The 25,045-nt window shown below is 41.0% G+C and overlaps 1 protein-coding gene across 1 annotated transcript in view; it reads left to right on the top strand.

Annotated features, from left to right (window-relative positions):
- Window positions 1–25,045, top strand: part of KDM6A (lysine demethylase 6A) — a 926,232-nt gene that overhangs the window by 618,119 nt on the left and 283,068 nt on the right. The window contains exons 14-15 of the mRNA XM_053705281.1: window positions 42–131; window positions 7,187–7,582. Of these exons, the coding sequence (XP_053561256.1) occupies window positions 42–131; window positions 7,187–7,582 (486 nt within the window). The remainder of the gene's footprint in view (window positions 1–41; window positions 132–7,186; window positions 7,583–25,045) is intronic.

Below are 25,045 nucleotides of genomic sequence, written 5' to 3' on the forward strand. Positions count from 1 at the left end.
ATAAGAATATGTTTTAGTAAATTGTATTTCTTTTTTAATAGAATACTTCTGATAACTGGGGCAGTGGTCATGCAATGTCACATACTCCAGCACAAGTACATTCGTGGTGTTTGCCTCCACAGAAGTTACAGGTACAGGCAAGTTATTTATTTATTATTTTATTATTATTTCTTAATTACAAATAAGTATCTGCAAAGTTAGCAGTTTTTTTCCATACTATGTTTAATATAGTCATTCACAAAAAAAGTCGTTTTTTTTACAGATTTTGTTTTCCCTCTTAGCTGATTAGAGCCCATAGCTTCATAATGCGGGATATATTTCATCCTATCAGGAGGAGGTCAAGAACCCTGGTAGAGCTTTAGTCCCTCCCACTTCCTCTCCCTCTCCAGTTTGTTCTTGACCTTCTAGGAGAGAGGTTGAAGATTTCAGAGGTGCTCTACTATCAAGAGTTTATTATTTTTTCATATGATTTATGGGCTCATTCTTGACTTGGGACCAAGTACCCCTCGGCAACTTCACTCCAATAAGATTTAAGAAAACTCTGGGTGAAACAGGGTGTGCTTTTCATTACCCTAGTGGGTAATCTAACATCCATAACTATCTTCAAGTGTCGTGGGGACCATATCCCTTAGCCTCCACCTGAGGGGTTACAAGTATCTCCGCAGCATCCTTTGCAGTATATTTACTTGCACTGGATCAGCAACATGTACAGGAGAAAGGCATCAGCATACTGGTAAGACACAGTGGAGAGGGGTGCTTCAGTCTAGGTAAATGACTAAGGCACTACACAGCCCAGGAGCTATCCAATAGTACTCTCCTGTCAGGTACTACATAGATGGGGGTTATAGCCTTACACCTGAGGAGATTTACCTATGTGTTTAACATAGGTATTTGGGGAAATGAGGCACCGGATAGTTCTTAACTAGCATCCTTAGGACTTCTTAGTAGCTCAATTTACCATTTCTACCTAAAAATATATATATATATTTACATTTTCTAAAAAATGGGTTCATTCAGCAAGCTGATCAAACTGCCTTAGTTTGTATAATCAGTTTATATATACTAAAAGGCTTGTCTGCTGTAAATCAACAATTTGCATATTCATTCCTCATATAGTATTTTTTTTTTAAATATATCAGCTGCTTAAATTTGCATACCAAATGTATACTTATAATATTACATGTATGTTCTTACTGCTAGAGTATGATCAATTATGAGAGAAAGTTTATCTTACATTATCTCTGCAGAGACTGATTAATAATCGGCGTCCCCATTAGAGAATGTTCATGACTTTTCTGCAGTGGCTCAACTTTGAATATTTATTTCCTCAAGCATGAATATTTACTGTGTTATGGTTGAATGACTTTTCACAGGGTGAGGTAGAAATCTGTTTCATGCATGCTTATAACCATATGTATGGCAGTTGTTTTTTTGTCAAGCTCATACCATATTTCAATTACTGTATATTTAATTTAAGTAGTATTCTGAAGAATACAGTTCATAATACTATATAGTTATGAAATTGTACAGTAGGTTATTTTGAATGTTATTACAGCACAGTATTATTCTGCAGTAAGCCAATAACTTAGGTTTACTTATCTAATGATTATACTTTTCTATACACATAGGTGTGCTTTGTTCCCCTATATGTGAGTATATTTATAATTGGTTGTATAACCAGTTTCTCTGTGATATGTTGTATATGTTCTATCCTGTATAGATTTACATATATTAAAGTGATTTATGTACAAATGATGATGCTGATTTACATTTAATATTATTATTTAAAGGCTACCCAGTGGTTCCCCTGTATTTATATTCAGATTTTATGCAGCTGAGTAAATGAGTAGAAGCAAATCTGGGGATCTCACTACTTACTGTTACTGACGTGTAGATACCCTTTGATTAATACATGATCAATTTATCAGATACAGTAATTTACTCAAATCAATGGTATGCTCAAATATTCTTGCATTGACAGCAGTCCTCTCGGCTTTTCAGAGCTACTGTTCATTTTTATTACAAACTTAGTTTTGTTCTCAGTTTAAATCTATAGGTTGTATATAAAAATCATTCCTCTGGGTAATATATTTTGGATTCATTCATATAATGGTTATATAACCTTAACTACTTTAACAGTCAATATGTTAATTCAGATAAGTGCAATGGGGCATGCATATATGTATTAAATCTGCAAACATAACCATTTCATTATATAGCTTAGTATTACCAGTACAAATGTTTCCATCTCAGCATATGTACTGTGGTGCTTTCCTACTTTCTTTTCCTGTTTCACAACAGACATGCTGTTTTGATAGAATACTTTTATGCACAACATTTTCCAATCCATACACTTTCATGCATGCTTTGCGGTTTGATTACTACTGACCTCACTAATATGTACTTTGGCTAATCTCATTATTTTGAGTAGTATAGAGTCTGTTTTTTGACAGACCATGCAAATTACTTTTATCTCAGATAATAAATTGTATGTTCAGCTACATGCAGGCATAGATCTATAAAAATATTTTAGTACTTGGATTAACATCAACAAGCATTGCTAGTCTCTACACACTATGTTAAGCTTAGTGTTAACATACCTAGTTTCACAAATTAAAAAATGCTGTTTTCCTCTTTACAGTTATCTTTTATATGTGTGTTTAACATATTTTTGTTATACAAAGAATTTCTGATGCAAGGTTGTTCAGACCTGAGCTGGATTCGATCATAGCTACTGTCACTGGGGGAAAGAGAGCTTTCCAACCACAGGACAAGAAGGTCAAGGGCCGTTCTGCTGGATGTTTTAGTCCAAATAGAAATCAGAGGAGCGTGGTAGCGTCTAAGATGGACTCTTCCCAAACCTACTTGGAAGCCCACACTAGGGGTGGACCAAGAACAAGCATGCTAAACATGCTTCCCAAGACAATAAATCACCATGATGGGATCGCCTCCTACCTGGGACCAGGTTGCATGGAGTGAAATTGTATTTGTTTCACAAGGACTGGGCACTGTCCGTCCAAGATCCATGGGTCCTGGACATTGTTCATCAGGGATACAGAAGGAGCTTTCAGTCTCATCCCACAAGGGACCACTTCCTTCTCTCAAGGGGTATCTGAAAACCCTGGAAAAGGAGTGGCACTACTACACTGTGTGGACGACCTCATATCAATGGGCGTGGTGGTCCCAGTTCCGAAAGAGGAAAGGGATTCTACTCCAAACTTTTTCGTAGTCCCAAAGAAGGAGGGCACATTCCACCTCATTCTGGACCTAAAGGCCTCAACAGGTTTGTAAGGGTTCTGACCTTCAAAATGAAAATTATCAGATCCGACCTTCCCCTGGTTCAGGAGGGTCAGTTCATGACCACCATAGATCTAAGGGATGCATACCCACATATTCCAATCCACAGGGATCACTACTGTTTCCTGAGGTTCGCCTTTCTAGACGAGCACTACCAATTTGTTGCGCTTCCTTTTGGACTTGAGATGGCACTCCAAGGTGTTGGGAGCTTTGTGTTTTGTCTGCAGGGTATTGCGGTAGCTCCTTACCTGGATGACATCCTGGTTCAGGCTCCAACTTTGCCAGTTGCTTAGGATCACACAGAGCGTTACTCTCTTGTCTGTGGAAGGACCGATGGAAAGTCATTCTGGAAAAGAGCTCCCTTGTCCCGGCTACGAGGGTACATTTGTCTGGGTACGATAATAGACTGTCAATATGTGCATCTGCCTCACAGATCAGCGCAGAGAGAAGTTTCAGAGGGCATGTCGCCTGCTTCAATCCAATGTTCTGCCTTCGGTAGCACAATGTATGGAGGTGGTAGGTCTTATGGTTGCGGTTTCAGATGCTATTCCGTTTGCTTCCATCTGAGACCACTACAGTTGTGTACGCTCAGACAATGGAATGGAGATCATGGAGATCTGTCACAGACCATCCGCCTGGATACCCAGGTGAGGGAGTGTCTCATTGCTGTAAGTCTCCTGTTCCAGGACTTGTTTCAGTCACCTATCCTAGGTGAATAACACCACAAATGCGAGTTTGTTGGGCTGGGGTGCTGTATGGGGTCCCTGAGAGCCCAGGGAACCTGGTGTCCGGAAGAGGGGTGTCTTCCAATCAACATCCTCGAGTTGATGGCGATCTACAATTTTTTTCTAGCATGGCCCCAGTTACTTTGTATCCATTATATCCTATTCTTATCGGACATCTCGATCGTGGCCTACATCAACCATCAGGGTGGCACAAGGAGTTCTATATGGAACTTCAATCTAGTGTATTTGTTACCACCGATTGTTCTCTGGCCCTGAGTGGTTGCTCTGATCAAGCAGGAGAGAATTCAAACTATTTTAATAACCCCTATGTGGCCATGCAGAACTTGGTATGCAGACCTAGTGTCAATGTCGTCTGCTCCTTCTTGGCGGTTGTTTCTACATCAGAATATCTTGTTGTACCCTTATCCATGCTCGCAAGCCTGTCACCAGACGCAGCATCTGCAAAGTCTGGAAAACTTATCTCTACAGATATGACCAGCGTGGATTCTCTGCGTAGGGTGAAGGAAGGGCCTTTTCGGCTAGTTTTTCTTAAGGGTCAGATTTCTGCCCCTTCAGTTCTATTCCATAAGAAGCTGGCTTGTTTGCCAGATGTTCAGGCATTTGTTCATGCTTTGACCAGAATTTAACCCGGTTTCAAACCTGTTACTCCCCCTTGGAGCCTCAGTTTGGCTCTTAGAGTTCTTTAGAAGGCTCTGTTTAACCCTCTGCATGCTGTTGATATGAAGTTACTCATTTGGAAAATGGTTTTCCTGTTGACTATTTCCTCTGCTCGTAGAGTTTCTGGGCTGTCGGCCTTACTGTATACCACACTTATCTAGTGATCCATCAAGATAAGGCTTTTTTGGGGACAACAAATGGTTTTCTACATATTGTAATCAATACTAGCAACATTAACCAAGATATTGTGGCTCTTTCTCTTTGTCCAAACCTGTCATCCTCTAAGGAGAGACTGCTGCATAACTTCGTTGGTCAGTGCGTTTAAGTTCTGCCTTTAAGCTACTAGGAGTTTAGTCAGTCATCTTCCTTGTTTGTCATGTATACTGGTAAGCTCAAAGGGCAGAAAGCTTCTGCAGTTAATATTTCCTTCTGGTTGCAAAGTCAAGTTTGCATGGCCTATGAGAAGGCGGGTCTAGAGCTTCCTCCTTAAATTACAGCCCATTCTCTTCTGCAGTTTCTACTTCCTGGACCTTCAAAAATGAGGTCTCAGTTGAGAAGATTTGCAAGGCTGCAACATGGTCTTTGTTGCACATTGTCATGAAGTTCTACAGATTTGATATAATTGCCTTAGCGGCGGCTCCTTTTGGGAGAAGGGTTCTACACGTGGTGGTGCCTAGTACTTAGAACTGCCTTCCATACCTTCCCTCCCAAACATTCGTAGACTTCATCTTGGGTATTGGTTTCAAATAGGTTATGGTTATGAATGTTTCTTGTGGACTCTGACTGCCAATAGAAGTAAAATAGAAATTTTTCTTACCTAATTTCATTTCCTCCTTGGCAGTGAGAGTTCATGATCCCACCCTAATGCATTATATGTAGTGGCGGCAGTCGTTTGCACCTCTTGGACACCTTTTATCTCTCTTCACTTTTCCTTATCCTCAACTTGAACAACTTAGAGGGTAGGGGGATTGGAAGGATATTTAAGCTTTGTTGGGGTGTGTTTGCCCTCCTCCTGGTGGCCAGGAAAGGTAATGCCCATAGATTATGAATGTTTCTTGGTGACTCTCACTGCCAAGAAGGAAATTAAATTATCAGATAAGAATACTTTTTATTATAATTCCATATGTAGTGCTGTCTTATGCATTCAGTCTGCCAGTCTGCCTGTGGCATGAGTTTACAAAAACACAAAACAATTAGAGGAATGCAGAAGTAGAATGGGGAGAAGCCATCTAAACACTTTTGTGCTGTGCATTTCTGCCTTTCTCCAAGAAGAATGGGTAGAATGTAACAACAAACCCTTAAAAATGTTCCTTAATATGCTGAAATTCTCAACATGCAGAATTTATCGCTTTAAGTAAATCTTGTTGTCTTTTGGAATCCGTGTTTATAGACATAAATCATCCTGTCCTGTTTTGAAGGGGAAAACACATAATCATGTTCTTGAACTGAAGTTATTAGTAGTGTCAACGTAACATTCTCATGTTTCTTTGTGGCATATGCTTAATACCATCATGATGCATTTCTCCCTGGGAAGGACATTATGGTTCATATCTGCATGCTTTTTCTTCTCACAATAGCCATATATTTTCGTGTGAAAGTGTCTCCTTTCTTCCTCCGTTATATTATAGTTTTGTTAATTTTACGTGACTTATGAAAATCTAACATAGATTTTAAAAGATGAATATTTAAATGCTTGGATTTGCATGTAATACTAGAATACTAATCAATCAACTGAAAAATAAAAATACAAACATTTGGGTACAACATTTTTAACTAGGCTTACAGAACTAAAACATTTTCTGTGAACAAATATGACACTAAATATTTTACTCTTTATGTTTATGTATTATAGTTTTTGGAATAGCTACAAACAAACTGGAATAATCTAAATCCAAAACAAAAATTATTGTTGTTTGAGCAGTTGGAGTGTCAGCTTGTTAAAAGGCAACCGCACCAGCAGTTTGTCTTGTTATCCCCTTCCCGCCCTTAGGACTTTCTATGCCGTCCTAACCGCACTGGACTTTAACGCCCTTTAAACGGCATAGAGTGTCCTAGTCTTTTGGCTGTACTTAAGTCAAAAGCGCTTACTAAATGGGCTTGCCGACGGGAGGGCCCATTATTGAAATCATGCAGTAGCATGAACGATTGTGTGATTTCACTTTTTAACCTATTTGTTTACATCAGAACTTTGTTCTGATATAGACAAATAATTCCGGGCGGGAAGGGGTTGATACCATTTAGATTTGTTGTTTTTCTTATTTTGTGTATAGGGAACATTTTAAATTATATATTTAACCTGTTGGTTTTTCCTTAACAAGCCTCAGCAAAGTTGTACTTTAAAACACAAACAATAACTGTTGGTTTATAGATATAAAATTAGGAGTCCATTTGTAGTTTGACATATGCACTTTTTTTTGTTATTGAATTTTTATTCTGTCTTGAATAAATATTCTATCATAAAAACGCTAATGTATTTTGTTAATTAGATGAGACAAACAGGAGTTGCACAGGTACGATCTACTGGAATTGCTAATGGACCAACAGCTGACTCATCACTGCCTACAAACTCATTCTCTGGTCAACAGCCTCAAGTTGCGTTAACCAGAGTGCCTAATGTTGTTCAGCCTGGAATCCGTCCTTCTTGTCCTGTGCAGCCTGTGGCTAATGGACCCTTTCAAGCAGGCCAAGTTTCCTGCAGTACCCCAGGGACAATGGGTAGTACAGACACTATGTTGATAGGCAATAATCACATAACAGGAAGTGGAAGTAACGGAAACGTGCCTTACCCACAGCGAAATGCCCTCGCTCTACCTCATAACCGCACAAACCTGACCAGCAGCACAGAGGAGCCGTGGAAAAACCAACTATCTAACTCCACTCAGGTAAATTATGTATATATAGTTAATATTTTAATATATAGGTTTTGTAAGTGTTTTGTTTCTAATATTACATGTACATCTTGACAGCAGCTTTGTGGCATGGGTAAATGGTGTATTGTCAGACAAGGCTTAAATAAAATAAACTATTTGATCAATAAGCATGGCTTACTCTATGTAAAAATATATTTTATGAACAGCAGTCCTGTTCAGAGGATTATTTATATTTGAATTGTTTGTCCAGCCTACACAAATTAAATCATCAATAGCCGTTACATATGGGATTTGCATTCCTACCACTAGGAGAAGACAGTTCCCCAAACCCCAACAGCCCTATAAAACCTCTCCCACCTCACACATACCTTGGTCTTTACTTTGCCTCCGTTGGAGGTGGTAAAAGCATGAAGATGTGCATGATTTCTTCAGTAAAAGGTGCTTTCAGTCTTTGTTGAAGCTCGGTTCCCCTCAGTAAGTATGAGTAAGTATGTTTTACATTTTTATATATAGACACTCATATAGCTTTGATTTTGAGCACTTTTAAAATGTTAAATGTATTTCTATTTATATATATATATATTTCCATCTTAATATGAGGAGAGTCCACAACTTCATTCATTACAGAACCTGGCCACCAGGAGGAGACAGACACCCCAGCCAAAGGCTTAAATACCTCCCCCGTTCCCCTCATCCCCAGTCATTCTTTGCCTTCCTTCACAGGAGGATGGCAGAGAAATGTCAGAAGATTCGGAGTAGTCTTTTCGCTATGGGACTGGAGTTTAAGTAGTGTTGTCAGCCTCTCAGTGAGAGCATTGACGAATGTTAGGGTCTGGAGATGCAGGGGGAGTCTTTCTGCAAAACTATCCAGACTCGTATTAACAGCCTAAGCAATCAGTGTTGATTCTCTCACTCAAGTCCATGTCAGTTGCAATGCTACAAGACTGTCAAACTTGAGAGGCTGTGCAGGGATGCGCAATTCCTATCGCCAGACGCCCGGGACATGCAGTTCTGGGCGTAGGGCATGTTTTTTTTTTTTTTTTACTTTTAGCCCTGCAAGCAGACCAGGTAAAACTTTTTTTTTATTTTTTTTATTATTATTCTTATTTCAGTAGCGCCGAGCGGTGGTGCATCGGTAGTGTGAGAAGAGGGCTGAGTGAGAGCAGGAAAAGAAGCTAGCGCACAACAAAGGTTTACAGCCTGGGCGCGAGCTTCAGTAGAGAGGGAGACCGCCTCAGTTTTAAGCACTGCGTCAATTATTTGCTGCCTGAGCCATAAGATTGGAGAAAGACAGGGAAAGGATGCAGATGATGTGCAATCATTTTAGTCTCAGTATGGAAATCAAGCTCATTTGCAAAGCACCGGCTATAGGCTTTATAGCTCAGGCAGCAAAGTCAACAAGCAGCCGGGAGAGTGACCCAGAGCTACTTGAGGGATACACTTATACACAGCCTCGTAGCACACACATCCCGGTGAATGGAAGGCTGCAGCTTGGCACTCTTTTCCAGCTAGCTGAACTCAAGCTTCCGGAAACCCCAGCCAGACGAAACAGACCCTCGTTTTGTGACGTCACACCCACAGGGTTGCTTCTAAGTAGAAAATAAAATTTGTCTACCCCTGAATTTCCGGTCAGTACAGATTAAGCAGATGTTTGTTTGTACTATGACACTTACTGGGAGGAAATTGCTAAAGTTAATTTACTCCTTCCATGTCCCTAGCCAAAGCCACCCTGGGGCCACAATTCAATTCTCCAGTCATTTTTATCTGATAATCCAGTATTTCTCCAGTGTTACCAAAACTCCTCTCCTTTACAAATGTTTCATTCCTGTCCTCACACCCTCAGTGTTAATATAATTAATACATTTGTGTGTAAGTTTGTTCACTGGCTGTGTGAGTGTAAAGAATATATTCCAGTACATTTCAGGTTCTTTTGGCATTACTGCAATAAGCTTGTTTTTTGTTTTGTTTTTAAATGCTTCTCTGAAAAGAAAAAAAAAACTGATGCCAATACATGTTCTAAACTCGCCCTAAGACACTGTTAGTGTTAGGTTTGCGGTATTTTGGTTATTGTGGTGGTCAGTTTGTCAGAAGGGGCTAAATGGTATGCACATTCCTCTTTTACAACCAAGGGGTTATGCTAGCAAATTTAGATCTGCGACACATCAGTTATTTATTATCACCTTCCCTCACTAAATATTGGAATCCTATTTTAGCAATGAATGCACAGCCGAAGCCTTTTTATTTGTAAATTGTAAATAATAGCAATAATAATAATACTAATAATAATTAGTAGTAGTATTTTATTAGCGTAAGTTTCTCTGATGAAAGTATAATTTTGCCTACTATAGCAGTGGTTTCTCAACAAGAACAGTACAAATAAAACCAAGGTTGTGATATACATTTTAAATGTTAACAGAACAAAAATTCTATTAACATTTAAAATGTATATCACCACCATGGTTTATTTTTATTGTTCTTGGAAAAAAAAGGAATGGTAACTCTATTGTGATTCTTTAAGCATATATGCACAAAAGGTAGATAGGGGACTTTATATTTGTCAGCTGAGCTGGTAATGATAAAATGGGGTCACATTAAAATAAATGTATACATTTGCTTTGCACAAAAATATTATATACAAGTCAATCTATATTTTGCCTGATAGGATTAAGTTTTTCAATGCCATCTTTTTTCTTTACATTGATTTTATATGTGAATTTTCCATACCCAATTATAGATTAGGGTAAATTTTATGCAAATAATTTCCATAACATATTTGTAATGTAAAATCATATGTCTGTTTACTGAATGCAGATACACTACCTGCTTATAGTACTCTGTATTTCCACATCTCAATTAGAGCACTTTAAATATAAATCAATACTTTAGAAGAAAATAATTTCGCTCACATATGCTCTATAGAGTAATAAATGTAATTTTCTTTCATTGTTCCTCACAAACAAGGTGGAAAATACATATTTACATGTACTGTATAAGTGAATACATATATACATATACTGTATCGGTGCACACATACTGTATCAGTAGTATACTGTAATACTGTCAGACACCGTCCCTTAGAGAAAAACTTGATAAACATTTTTTTTTGCAAATCAGGACAAGTAGATATGGTTCGTGCTTTAGTCCCTTGGACAAGTAGTTTTTTTTTTTTAATTTAAACACCCATATGCTGTGTGTCACACAGTGATTATTCCGGTAAGATAGTTTCATTTTATCTTATATGATAACGTAAGAAGACAGGGTCACAGTGTGACTACTTTATCTGTATGGAATTGAGGGTTAATATCTCTAGAAGGGGATTATTGAACAGGAGGGATTATACATGATTTACTTTATTATGTTTTATGCTGCAACATGTGTGAGATGTGTCTGGCAGATGTGAGAACATTCAGGTTTTTACTTTCATTTTGGATAACTGCGCAGCCTGTCAGTTTGGCACGCTTTTCTCCCTGCAGCAGGGTCAGTCCTGCATGGCACTACATGTGACCGGGTGTGGCCTCGTTAACTTCCTCTTTCCTTACTGTGCGGTTTGCAGAAGACGAAGCGGTTTCTCCGTAGGGCCTGGGTCATAGGAGGTGGTGAGTGCCCCGGCCATTGGGGGTATAAAGGTGCCATTTAATTTTCTGTAGTCCATCGTAAAAGCGCAAGCTATGGAGGACACTGATGCGTTAGAGGGTACTCCCTCTTTAACTAAATCTAATACCTGTTTTTATTGTGAGGAGGCTACGGTATACCTGCCTGCTCAATTATGTTCCACATGCCTTGATAAAGTAGTTATATCTAAAAAGAGCAAGATGTTTAGTACCACTGAGCCATCCACCTCTGAGGGGTCTCCGTCCTGCGAGGTGCGTTCCCTGCAATCATCGCCTATTACACATGCAGCTCCCCATTTCACTACTAATCCTTCTTCGGGAAGGGCCCCGTTACTGCCAGACTTTACTGAACAGTTGCAAATGGCAGTGCCTGCAGCCTTTAGTGCTTTACCTCGCCCTGCTAAGCGCAAGCGAAAGGTTAAACACTGCTATCATTCCCAGGGGTCATCTACTAACTTGTTGGATTTATCTGATACTAGATTATACGCTGATGAAGACACCTCTGATTCTTCAGAGGAGGCTCTTTCTGGGTCGGAATCTTCTGCCTCTAGGCCTCCGGCTGTGGAGGAACCAGATTTTAGATTTAGGATAAAGCACTTAAGCTTTCTGTTAAAGGAAGTGTTGGCTACGTTAGAGGTTCGGAACCCAAGTTAACCGAGGAACCTTCTATTCCTAAACTTAATAAGGTGTATGAGGACAGGGTGGTGCCACAAACTTTCCCAGTTCCGTAAAGATGGTAAATATTAAGAATGAATGGGAAAGACTTGGATCCTCTTTTTCCCCTTCTTCTTCCTTTAAGAAATTGTTCTCTGTTCCTTACTCCCAATTAGAGTTATCCACCTGTCCCTAAGGTGGATGGAGCTAGCTCCACGCTTGCTAAGCGCATCACTATCCCGTTTGAGGATAGTAAGTCATTTAAGGAGCCCATGGATAAGAAGCTAGAAATTCTGTTAAGAAAGATGTTTCAGCACATGGGATTTTTATTTCCGCCTGCAGCGGTGGCTGGAGCCGCTACTTATTGGTGTGATTCTCTGTCGGAGATGATCGAAGTAGAAACTCCCCTCCTATGTAATCCAGGAAAGAATTAAGGCTTTGAGGGTAGCTAATTCATTTATTTGTGATGCAAATATGCATATTATCCGCTTGAATTCCAAGACATTAGGCTTTTCTGTTCTAGCCTGTAGGGCTCTATGGTTGAAGTCTTGGTCTGCTGACATGACTTCGAAATTTAAATTACTTTCCCTTCCATTTAAGGGGAAGGTTCTTTTCGGTCCAGGACTGGACTCTATCATATCCACGGTCACTGGGGGCAAGGGCACCTTTTTACAGCAGGATAAGAAGAATAAAGCTAAAGGACAGGGTCCTAATTTTCGTCCCTTTCGTTCGGATAAGTCCCAACGCCAGCAGCCTTCCGCAAACCTGATCAGTCCAAGGGAACTTGGAAACCTCAATCTTGGAACAAATCCAAGCAGACCAAGAGCCCACCGAGACTAAATCGGCATGAGGAGGCTTGGCTGGGAGACGTGCAAGACCCTTGGGTTCTGGAATTCATTGCTCAGGGTTACAGGATAGGTTTCAAATCCCATCCTCCCAGGGGCAGATTCCTCTTATCAAACCTAAAGACCAGAAAAATGGGAAGCCTTTTTAGGGTGCGTTAGGGATCTCTCCTTCCTAGGAGTCATTGTACCATTACCTCTAGCAGAGAGAGGTCTGGGATTCTACTCAAACCTTTTTGTGGTCCCAAATAATGAGGGTACGATTCGCCCAATTTTGGACCTAAAGTGGTTAAACAAGTTTCTGTCGGTTCCATCGTTCAAGATGGAGACAATAAGGTCTATTCTGCCCTTAGTTCAAGAGGGACAGTTCATGACCACGATAGACTTGAAGGATGCTTACCTTCATGTGCCAATACACAAGGATCACATCAAGTTCCTAAGATTCACTTTTCTGGATCAGCACTTCCAGTTTGTAGCTCTTGGTCTGGCTAATGCTCCAAGAGTTTTTACGAAGGTTCTGGGGGCTCTGCTTGCGGTGGGAAAATCCAGAGGTATTGCAGTAGCGCCTTATTTGGACGACATTCAGGTCCAAGCTCCGTCCTGCCAGCTAGCAGAAGAACATTCGAGAGCTTTTCTTCTTCTTGTTCAATCTCATGGATGGAAGATAAACTTAGTAAAGAGTTCTCTGGTTTCCAGTACCAGAGTGGAATTCCTGGGCACGATAATAGATTCTGTATCCATGAAGATATTTTTTACAGACCAGAGAAGTTGCAAAATTACTTCCAGTTGTCTTGCCCTACAGACCTCCTTAAGGCCATTTGTGGCCCGGTGTATGGAGGTGATTGGGCTCATGGTGTCCAGCATAGATATCATCCCATTTGCCAGGTTCCATCTCAGACCTCTACAGTTGTGTATGCTGAGGCAATGGAACGGCGATCACTTGGATCTATCCCAACAGGTTTCTCTGGACAACTGATCGAAAAAATCGCTCTCTTGGTAGCTCTGTCCTTCTTGAGACTATCCTGGGAGATTATGACTACGGACGCAAGTCTGACTGGGGAGCTGTTTGAGGTGCATGAAGGCACAGGGCCTGTGGACTCGAGGGGAGTCTCTTCTCCCAATCAACATTCTGGAACTTCGAGCGATCTTCAACGCTCTGAAGGCTTGGCCTTTTCTGGGTTCGTCCCAGTTTATAAGATTCCAATCGGGCAACATTACCTCAGTGGCTTGCATCAACCATCAGGGGAGAACGAGAAGCTCCCTAGCCATGAGGGAAGTATCTCGGATTCTGTATTGGGCGGAGGCCCACAACTGCTCACTTTCAGCGATCCACATTCCGGGTGTGGACAACTGGGAAGCAGATTTTCTCAGCAGACAATTGTTTCATCCGGGGGAATAGTCTCTCCATCCCGAGGTGTTTGCGGAGATTTGCAACAGATTAGAGACGCCAGATATAGTTCTCATGGTGTCCAAACTCAATACCAAGCTACCCAGATACGGGTCCCGGCCCAGGGATCCCCAGGCAGAACTGATAGTTGCCTTAGCAGTGTGTTGGGGGTTCAACCTAGTTTAAATGTTTCCTCCGTTGCCACTTCTACCTCGAGTAGTGGCCCGCATTAAGGAGGAGCAAACTTCGACCATTCTAATTGCTCCATCGTGGCCGCAAAGGATGTGGTTTGCGGGCCTGGTGGGGATGTCATCATCTCCTCCATGGAGGTTAAGTTGTCGCAGGGATCTGCTGGTACAGGGTCCTTTTGTTCATGAGAATCTAAATTTTCTGAGGCTGACTGCGTGGAGATTGAATGCTTTGTCTTATCCAAGAGAGGTTTTTTTCTGAGAGGGTGATTGATACTCTCATTCAGGCTAGAAAGCCGGTCACCCGTCGCATCTATCATAAGGTGTGGAGGACCTACTTATTCTGGTGTAAAGAACGTGGCTTCCCCTGGTATAAGGTCAGGGTATCCAGCATTCTTTCCTTTCTCCAGGACGGTTTGGAGAAGGGACTTGCTGCTAGTTCCTTAAAGGGACAGATTTCGGCTCTATCGTTGTTGTTACACAAGAGGCTTGCTGAGCTTCCTGATATACAGTCTTTTGTTCAGGCTTTGTCTAGAATCAGGCCTGTGTTTAGACATTCCGCTCCTCCTTGGAGTTTGAATTTGGTTCTTAAGGTATTGCAAAGGACTCCGTTTGAGCCCATGCATTCTGTTGACATTAAGTTACTGTCTTGGAATGTTTTTTTTCTATTAGCTATTGCTTCGGCATGCAGAGTCTCTGAGATGGCGGCTTTGCAATGTGAGCCTCCTTACCTAGTTTTTCATGCTGATAAGTCTGTTATTCACACTGGGTTGGGTTTTCTCCCTAAGGTGGTGTCTGATCGCTACATCAATCATGAAATAGTGGTTCCTTCTTTGTGTCCTAATCCTCGTCCTTCGAAGGAACAATTACTTCATAATTTGGATGTGGTTCGGGCTTTGAAATTCTATCTTCAGGCTACGAAAGATTTTAGACAGACTTTGGCATTGTTTGTTATCTATTCTGGGAAGGGAAAGGGCAAAAGGTTTCTACCACTTCCCTATCTTTTTGGTTGAGGAGCATTATCCGCTTAGCATATGAGACAACGGGATATAAGCCTCCTCAGAGGATTACTTGTCATTCATCTAGAGCTGTGGCTTCTTCTTCAAAAATGAGGCCTCTATGGAGCAGATTTGTAGGGCGACTACCTGGTCCTCCTTACATACTTTTTCAAAGTTTTACAAATTTGACGTGTTTGCTTTGGCTGAAGCAGCTTTTGGGAGAAAGGTTTTGCAGGCTGTGGTGCCCTCAGAATAGGGTCTGCTTTTCCCCTCCCGTTTCAGTGTCCTCTAGAGCTTGGGTATATGTTTCCCACAAGTAAGGAATAAAGCAGTGGACTCTCCTCATATTAAGATGGAAATCATAAATAATGCTTACCTGATATTTTCATTTCCATCTGTATGAGGAGAGTCCACGGCCCCCCGGACGTTTTCTCTGTCGGGCGGACCTAAAAAAAATTCTGCCACCTTTTATACCCTGATATTTCTCCTACTGTTCCTTGTGCCCTCGGCAGAATGACTGGGGGATGAGGGGAGTGGGGGAGTTATTTAAGCCTTTCGCTGGGGTGTCTTTGCCTCTTCCTGGTGGCCAGGTTCTGTATTCCCACAAGTAAGGTATGAAGCCGTGGACTCTCCTAATACAGATGGAAATGATAATTTATGTGTTTATATATATATATATATATATATATATATATATATATGTGTGTGTGTGTGTATCTAAATATTATGTATATATGGCCCTGGGACAGAATATCACTATTACCCTTGCTTTGTATACAAATATATAAGGGAGTCTTATGGAGGCAGACTCTTTCTGCCAAGGCAGCTGTAGTAGCTTTATAATTATCTCAGCTACCTAGCAAGCAGAAGGTTTGGAAATTGAATCCAGCTGCAGCTACTTGCACCTTGATTGTGCCTTCACAAAGTTGGTTTTAAAACTAGACTGAACTATGTACCTACATTTATTATATCTGTAAAGCTATTTAAAGGGATTATAAATGTTTTCTTTCCTCAAAGCTTTCTTAAAGCGACAGTATACACCAATTTTCATATAACTGCATGTAGTCGACACTACTATAAAGAATAATATGCACAGATACTGATATAAAAATCCAGTATAAAACCGTTTACAAAATTACTTAGAAGCTCCCAGTTTAGCTCTGTTAAAAAGGTTAACAGGAAACCCCACTAAAAAAAAAAACAACAACTGACACTTCCCCCTCTTCTGCATATGAAAAGACTCTTTACACAAACAGGAGCAAGCTGTAGTAGGTAATCATTAGTATTCTTTAAACTTTGAGACGTGTTTAGGAGTCTGAAAATTAGAGCATTTTTATTTAAAAATAAGCAAAATTATACGTTAAAAAAAACAAAACTGTATAGGTTATATAAATGGATCAGCTACAAAATATTTATGCAAAGTAAAATATAATGTCCATTTTAAGGGTTTTTTTCTTCCTAAGATAGGGAGAGTCCACACCTTCATTCTTTACTGTTGGGAAATACAACACCTGGCCACCAGGAGGAGGCAAAGACAACCCAGCCAAAGTCTTAAATATCCCTCCCACTTCCTCATTACCCCAGTCATTCTTTGTGTCAGAAGATTCAGAGAGTCCTGTAAAATGGTATCTGCCCTTCGAGATAGGAAGGGAGTTTTAAGTAGTCATGTCAACCTCTCAGTGAGAGTATTAATGAAAGTAAGTCTGGAGATGCAGGGAAAGTTTTTTTGCAAAACCATCCAGACTACTGCTAACAGCTCCTAAGCAATCAGTGTTGATTAGTTTCACTGCCTGCTTTCTCTCACTCAAGTCCATATTAGGTGTGCTGCTATAAGACTGTTGAGAGGCTGTGTTCTCTACCGCAGCATGGATCCTGGAGGTACGATTATTTATTTTTTACACACAGTGTAGCTCCTTTATACTTTGATAGGATTCAGGGTTAATATCCTCTGAAGGGGGTTTATTGAACAGTTGGGGTTAATTAATCAGTGTATTAATTATTTACATGCTGCTTTGTGTGATTTTTTTTCCTGGGCTGATAGACTGTGCATTTTTGGTTGGAACAAACAGGTTTCATTTTTAAGTTTCACTTTCATTTTTTAAAGTGTTGCACAGCTCCTATTACTTGCTGTACTTGTAATAACAAGGGAATTACTGTCTTGCACTCCATGTGACCGGGTGTGGTCTATGTTCATTTCCTCCATTCTGGCTGACACTTGAACCTGAGGAGAGCGTTTCCTCTGTTAACTGTCTGGGTCTAGGAGGTGGTGAGTCCCCTAGCCATTGGGAGTATAAAGGTGCAGTTTTCTATAATTGAAAAACGTTTTTATTTGTGTCCTTCTGTGGGTATAACCTGAGCTATGGAGGACTCTGACATGTTAGAAGGTACTCCTTCTGCACTAAATCATACCTGTTTATATTGTGAGGAGGCCGTGGTTTTCCCGCCCACTCAATTATGTTCCACATGCCTTAACACAGTTATAAATTCTAAGAAGGGAGACAAGCCTGCTAAGGCTCTTAGTTATTATCAGCCGGCTACCTCTCAGGACTTGGCGTCCCGTGAGATTACAACCCTTGCTACATTATCCACTGCACATGCAGTTCCACGTAGCACGTCTAATCCTCCATCCGGAGGGGGCCTTCTTCCTACGGACTTTGCCGCGCCGTTACAAACAGCGGTGTCTGCTACCCTCAGTGCATTACCTTGCTCTAACAAACGCAAGAGAAAGGTTAAACATAGCTCTCCTGACCCGGAGTCATCTAAATATTTATCTGATTTAGCTATTATGTCCCAGTTATCCGATGATGAGTTAACCTCTGTAGCTTTAGACGGTGAACTTTCTGGGTCGGAGTCCTTAGCGTTTAAGACTCCTGCTGCGGAGGAACCGTCCTTTAGATTTAAAATTGAGCACTTGAGTTTTTTTATTAATGGAGGTTTTGTCTACGTTAGAGGCTCAAGAGGCCGCGCTGCCTGATGAACCTATGATACCTAAATTAGACAGAGTTTACGAAGACAGGAAAGTTCCTTTTGACTTTTCCTGTGCCGGTTAAGATGGCGAACATTATTAAGAACGAATGGGAATGAATTGGTTCTTCCTTTTCCCCCTCGTCTACTTTTAAAAAGCTGCTAAACGTACTACTATATCTCTTGAGGATAGTTGTTCATTCAGAGAGCCGATGGATACATTTCTGAGAAAGATGTTTCAACTTACGGGATTTTTGTTTCAACCGGCGGCTGCAGTTGCCACGATTGCTGGAGCGGCTACCTACTGGTGCGACTCTTTGTCGGAACTCATTGAGGTGAAGTCTCCCCTTGGGGATATTCAAGACAGAATTAAAGCTCTAAGAATTGCTAATTATTTTATCTGTGATGCGAGCATGCAAATTATTCGCCTAAATGCAAAGGCCTCTATCTTTGCTGTCCTAGCCCGCCGGGCGTTCTGGTTGAAGTCTTGGTCTGTGGATATGACTTCTAAGTCCAGACTCCTTTCTCTTCCCTTCAAGGGAAAGATTTTATTTGGTCCAGGCCTGGACTCCATTATTTTTACGGTTACTAGAAGCAAGGGTGCCTTCCTACCGCAAGATAAGAACAAGTCTAAGGGACGACAATCTTCTAATTTCCGTTCCTTTCGTTCTGACAAATCCCAACGACAACAAACCTCCTCCAAGCCCGAGCAACCCAAGAGTACTTGGAAGCCCGGCTCAGTCCTGGAATAAATCCAAGCAAAATAAGAAGCCAGGCGAAAACAAATCGTCATGAAGGGGCGGCCCACGAACCGGGATCAGATCGTGTAGGGGGCAGACTGTCTCTTTTATCAGACGCCTGGTTCAGGGACATACAGGATCCGTGGGTCCTGGAGGTGGTATCTCAGGGATACAAGATAGGCTTCAAATCTCATCCGCCAAGGAGCAGATTCCTTCTCTTGAATCTGTCTACCAGACCAGAAAAGAGGGATGCCTTTCTAGGGTGCGTTCGGGATCTATCCTCCTTAGGAGTTGTTGTCCCGGTGCCTATCGAAGAAAGAGGTTTGGGGTTTTATTCAAACCTTTTAGTGATCCCAAAGAAGGATTCAACTTTCCGCTCAATTCTGGACCTAAAGTGCTTTAACAAATTTCTCAGTGTCCCTTCCTTCAAGATGGAGACAATAAGGTCCATCCTTCCTTTAATTCAGGAAGGCCAGTTAATGACCACTATAGATCTAAAGGACGCTTACATTCATGTTCCAATCCACAGGGAACACTTTCAGTTCCTGAGGTTTGCATTCCTGGACCAGCACTTCCAGTTCATTGCCCTTCCCTTTGGCCTAGCTACTGCTCCAAGAATCTTTACGAAGGTTCTGGGGGCTCTTCTAGCCATTGCAAGCACCATCCTTTCGTCGTGCGGAAGAATTCTCGGAGTCCCTTCTCAGTTTTCTTCGATTGCATGGATGGAAGATAAACTTGGAAAAGAGTTCTCTTATCCCAAGTACCAGGGGTGGAATTTCTGGATACTATAATAGACTCCATATCCATGAGGATATTTCTAACAGACCAGAGACGTTGCAAGCTAACTTTGGCATGTCTTGCCCTCCGGTCCTCCTTGAGTCCCTCTGTGGCTCAGTGTATGGAGGTGATTGGTCTCATGGTGTCCTTCATGGACATCATTCCCTTTGCCAGGTTCAGTCTCAGACCTTTACAACTGTGCATGCTGAGGCAGTGGAACGGCGATCATTCAGATCTGTCTCAACTGATTGTATTAGACAGCCGCTCGAGAGAATCTCTCTCTTGGTGGCTCTGTCCAGATCATCTGTTCCGAGGGACATGCTTCTTAAGACCATCCTGGGAGATTGTGACTACGGATGCAAGCCTATCCGGATGAAGAGCTGTTTGGGGTGCCAGGAAGGTACAGGGGATGTTAACTCACGATCAATATTTTTGGAACTACAGTAAATCTTCAAGGCCTTGAAGGCTTGGCCACTACTGGGTTTGTCCCAGTTTATCTGATTCCAATCAGACAATATAACCTTGGTGGCTTACATCAACCATCAGGGGGGAACGAGAAGTTCCTTGGCGATGAGGAAAGTATCTCAGATTCTGGAGTGGGCAAAGGCCCACAGCTGTTCGCTGTCGGTTATCCACTTTCCGGGTTTGGACAACTGGATGGCGGATTTTCTCAGCAGGCAATCCTTCCATCCAGGGTAATTGTCTCTCCATCCCGAGGTGTTTGCAGAGATATGCAGCAAGTGGGGGACGCCAGAGATATATCTCATAACATCCCATCTCTATACCAAGCTACCTAGGTACAGGTCGAGGGATCCCCAAGCGGATCTAATAGATGCACTAGCAGTGCCCTGGAGGTTCAAACTCATATCTTTTTCCTCCATTACCGCTACTTCTTGAGTGGTGGCTCGCATCAAGCAGGAGCGTGTATCAGTAATCCTGATTGCTCCATCGTGGCCGCGAAGGACGTGATTCACGGATCTAGTGGGGATTGTCCTCATCTCTTCCATGGAAGTTACCTTGTCGCAGAGACCTGCTGATACAAGGTCCATTTGTTCATCAAAATCTAGATTCTCTGAGGCTGACTGCGTGGAGATTGAACGCTTAGTCTTAGCCAAGAGAGATTTCTCTGAGAATGTCATTGATGCTCTTATTCAAGCTAGTAAACCAGTTACTCAGCGTATCTACCACAAGGTGTGGAGGACTTACTTATTCTGGTGTGAAGAGCGTGTTTTTTCCTTGCACAGAGTTAAGGTTGCCAGGATTTTATCTTTTCTCCAGGATGGGCTGGAGAAGGGCTTTTCTGCTAATTCCCTTAGGGGACAGATTTTGGCCCTGTCAATTTTATTGCACAAGAGACTGTCTGAGCTTCCAGATGTGCAGTCCTTTGTCAAGGCTCTGATTACTATCAGACCTGTGTTTAAAACTGGGGCTCCTCCTTGGAACCTAAATCTTGTTCTTCGGGTTTGTTGACATTAAATTGTTATCTTGGAAGGTTCTCTTTTTATTGGCTATTGCCTCAGCGCGAACAGTTTCTGAGATCTCTGCTTTGCAATGTGAACCCCCTTATCTGATTTTTCATGCAGATAAGGCAGTTTTACGTACTAAATTTAGGTTTTCTTCCTAAGGTTGTGTCAGATCGCAACATCAATCAGGAGATTGTAGTTCCTTCCCTGTGTCCTAATCCTCCTTCATCTAACGAACGCTTACTTCACAATTTGGATGTGGTTTGCGCCTTGACGTTCTATCTTCAGGCTACTAAGGAGTTTAGACAATCTTCCTCTTGTCTATTCGGCGAAGCGTAAGGGGCAGAAGGCTACTTAGACTTCCCTATCTTTTTGGTTAAGGAGTGTAATCCGATTAGCTTACTAGACAGCGGGACATCGTCCTCCTGAGAGGATAACGGCTCATTCCACTAGAGCAGTGGCTTCCTCTTACGCCTTTACGAATGAGGCCACTATGGATCAGATTTGTAAGGCAGCTACCTTGTCCTCCTTACATACTTTTCAAAATTTTACAAGTTTGGTGTTTTTGCTTCGGTTGCACCACAACCTGCAAAACCTTTCTCCCGAAAGCTGCTTCAGCCGAAGCAAAAACACCAAACCTAAATTCAGAATAGGGTTTGCCTCTTCCTTTTTGTTCCCTCCCGTTATTCATTCAGTGTCCTCTGGAGCGTGGGTATAGTTTTCCCAACAGTAAGGAATGAAGCCGTGGACTTTTCCTATCTTAGGAAGGAAAACATAATTTATGCTTACCAGATAAATTCCTTTCCTTCCGGATAGATAGAGTCCACGGCCCCCGCCTGTTTTTTCTTGTCTATGGGTGGTCTCCTATTACTTATTTTATTCTTCTGGCACCATTTATACCCTAATGTTTCTCCTACTTTTCCTTGTTCCCACGGCAGAATGACTGAGGTAATCAGGAAGTGGGAGGGATATTTAAGCCTTTGGCTGGGGTGTCTCTGCCTCCTCCTGGTGGCCAGGTGTTGTATTTCCCAACATTACGGAATGAAGCCGTGGACTCTCCCTATCCGGAAGGAAAGGAAATGTATCTGGTAAGCATAAATTATGTTTTTAGTGCTTATTGCTTTGCTTATGCTATAAGGAACAGCATCATTTGCCTAAACCTCCCTAGAAACTGAGTCTACTGAACACTTTTCTACCATTATTTAAGAGTGCTTATTATAAAAGAACTAAACTACTTTCTTCAGCTCATTTATGTGGCTCATGTTTTGATTTGTTAAATGCATACTGACTAATCTAATGTTTCTTTGGGTACTAATACACTTGTTCTCTATTTATTACAGATTGGTCCTAAACAAGCGTAAAAATCAGTTGATTTTTTTTCTTCTAAGTGATATGTACCCTGATCAAAGGGATACTGTAGTATCTTCAGATAATGAGATTTCCTCTAAAAAAATGAGGATCCCTCATCTGTTTTAGAAACCTGATAAATTACTATGTTTTTCTTATTTTAAGTTGAACACATTCTCTTTTTTAGAGTTCTTAGTCACTGACTTGATTACTAAGGAATGATTTAAACCAGGGGTGTCTGTTAATCCTTTTTTGCAAGGTTTAAAAGGTGTACCCATTTTTTTTTTTTTTTTTTAACATACTACTTAAAGGGAAGGTCTAGTCAAAATTAAACTTCCATTATTCAGATAGGACATGTAATTTTAATCAACTTTCCAATTTACTTTTATCATCAAATTTGCTTTTTTCTCTTAGTATTCTTAGTTGAAACTAAACCTAGACAGACTCATATGCTAATTCCTAAGCCCTTGAAGGCTGCCTCTTATCACAGGCTTTTTAAATTCCTTTTCAACACAAAGAGACTTAAAGTACACGTGGGCTATATAGATAACACTGTGTACAGGCACAGGGAGTTATTTAAGATTTAGCCCAGAATAATGCTAACTGCAAGACAATAGATAATAAACAGTCACAGTCATGTGATCAGGGGGCTAGAAGAAGGTTCTTAGATACAAGGTAATCACAGAGGTTAAAAGTATATTAATATAACAGTGTTGGTTGTGCAAAACTGTGGAATGGGTAATAAAGGGATTATCTATCTTTTAAAACAATAACAATTCTATGGTAGACTTTCTCAGACCAACTATTTCTATTACTGATGTAGTTACTGCTTCTAATTTCTGGTTGTCCAGTCTCTCAGAACGTTTTTTCCTGATAACACTGTTAGTTATAACAATAATTTTGCTTCAGAATACAAATTCTTTTATTGTGAGGCTGTATTTGATATCCTAAAAATCTATGTCAAAAGCATGGCTGTAGCTATTATAAGCAGGAGGGCCTTGTGGCTTATATCCTGGAATGCTTAATATGGTGTCTAAAGTCTAGATTATTCTCTCTTTCCTTACAAATAAAAAGACAACTGACTCCTCTGTTCACAGCAAGGTACCTATGGTTTACTTTGGGCACCTAATGCTTATTGGAACGTGTCCAAACCGGATAAGAAATAGGTTTGCACCTCCAAAACTACGATTTCAGTAGCATATGCACATATGTTCCAATACATTGTGTTCCAGCATTTAAATACCACTCCTACTTTCATAGTAAGCAGTGAAATGTATTAAGTGCGGACCCAGATCCAGTAACTCTGCTAGGGGGCAGTTTAAAAAAAAAAAAAAAGAAATGTAATTGGCAAGAGTCCATGAGCTAGTGACGTATGGGATATACAATCCTACCAGGAGGGGCAAAGTTTCCCAAACCTCAAAATGCCTATAAATACACCCCTCACCACACCCACAATTCAGTTGTATAAACTTTGCCTCCTATGGAGGTTGTGAAGTAAGTTTGTGCTTGATTTTCTTCTTAAATGGAAAGAGTCCACAGCTGCATTCATTACTTTTGGGAAATAAGAACCTGGCCACCAGGAGGAGGCAAAGACACCCCAGCCAAAGGCTTAAATACTCCTCCAACTTCCCTCATCCCCCAGTCATTCTTTGCCTTTCGTCTCAGGAGGTTGGCAGAGAAGTGTCAGAAGTTTCTTTTTCTTTTTATTATTTTATTATTTTATTTTTTTCTATATTAATGTTTCTTATGGAGGGTGCTACTCTTCGACAAGAAACAGGAGTTTTGGGTAGTCCTGTCAGTCTCTCGTGTGAGGGCTTGGGCGAAAGTGAGCTTCCCCTGCAACACCATCCCGACTCGTATTTACAGCTCCCTTCAGCACTTTGCATTGCCGAACTTTGCTTCGCTACCTGCTGTCCTGTCTCAAGTCCATGGCGGAAGCGATGCTACTATTTGTCACATGTGAAGGGCCGTGTTTATGCTTAGAGGGCTAAGCTATTTGCTATTTTGTCAATTTTAGCATTTGCATTTTTTCCCATTCCTGAAACTGCTATATGTGGAAATAAGATATTTTTGTTTAAATGTTATTTTTTCTTTTACATTTTACAAGATGTCTTAATCTGATCCTGTCTCAAAAGCTGCTGTAGGAACCATGCTGCCTGAACACAGTTCTACCAAAGCTAAGTGTATCTGTTGTAAGCTAGTGGAGATTATATAACCAGCTGTAGTATGTAACAGTTGTCATGATAAGCTTTTGCATGCAGAAAAGGTTTCTGTTAGTGCTAGTACAGTATCTGTTGTTCCTTCAACATCTAAAGTACATGATATCCCTGTTGATATGAAAAATTATATTGCTGATGCGATACAGATGGCTATGGCTGCTATACCGCTCTCAGATAAACGTAAAAGGTCTTTTAAAAATTCTCATAATTCTGATGAAATTTGAAATGACCGACAACATACTAATATATCCACCTCTGATGAGAATCTCTCTGATTCGGAAGATC

Source organism: Bombina bombina, chromosome 3, assembly GCF_027579735.1.
Source record: "Bombina bombina isolate aBomBom1 chromosome 3, aBomBom1.pri, whole genome shotgun sequence".
NCBI lineage: Eukaryota > Metazoa > Chordata > Amphibia > Anura > Bombinatoridae > Bombina > Bombina bombina.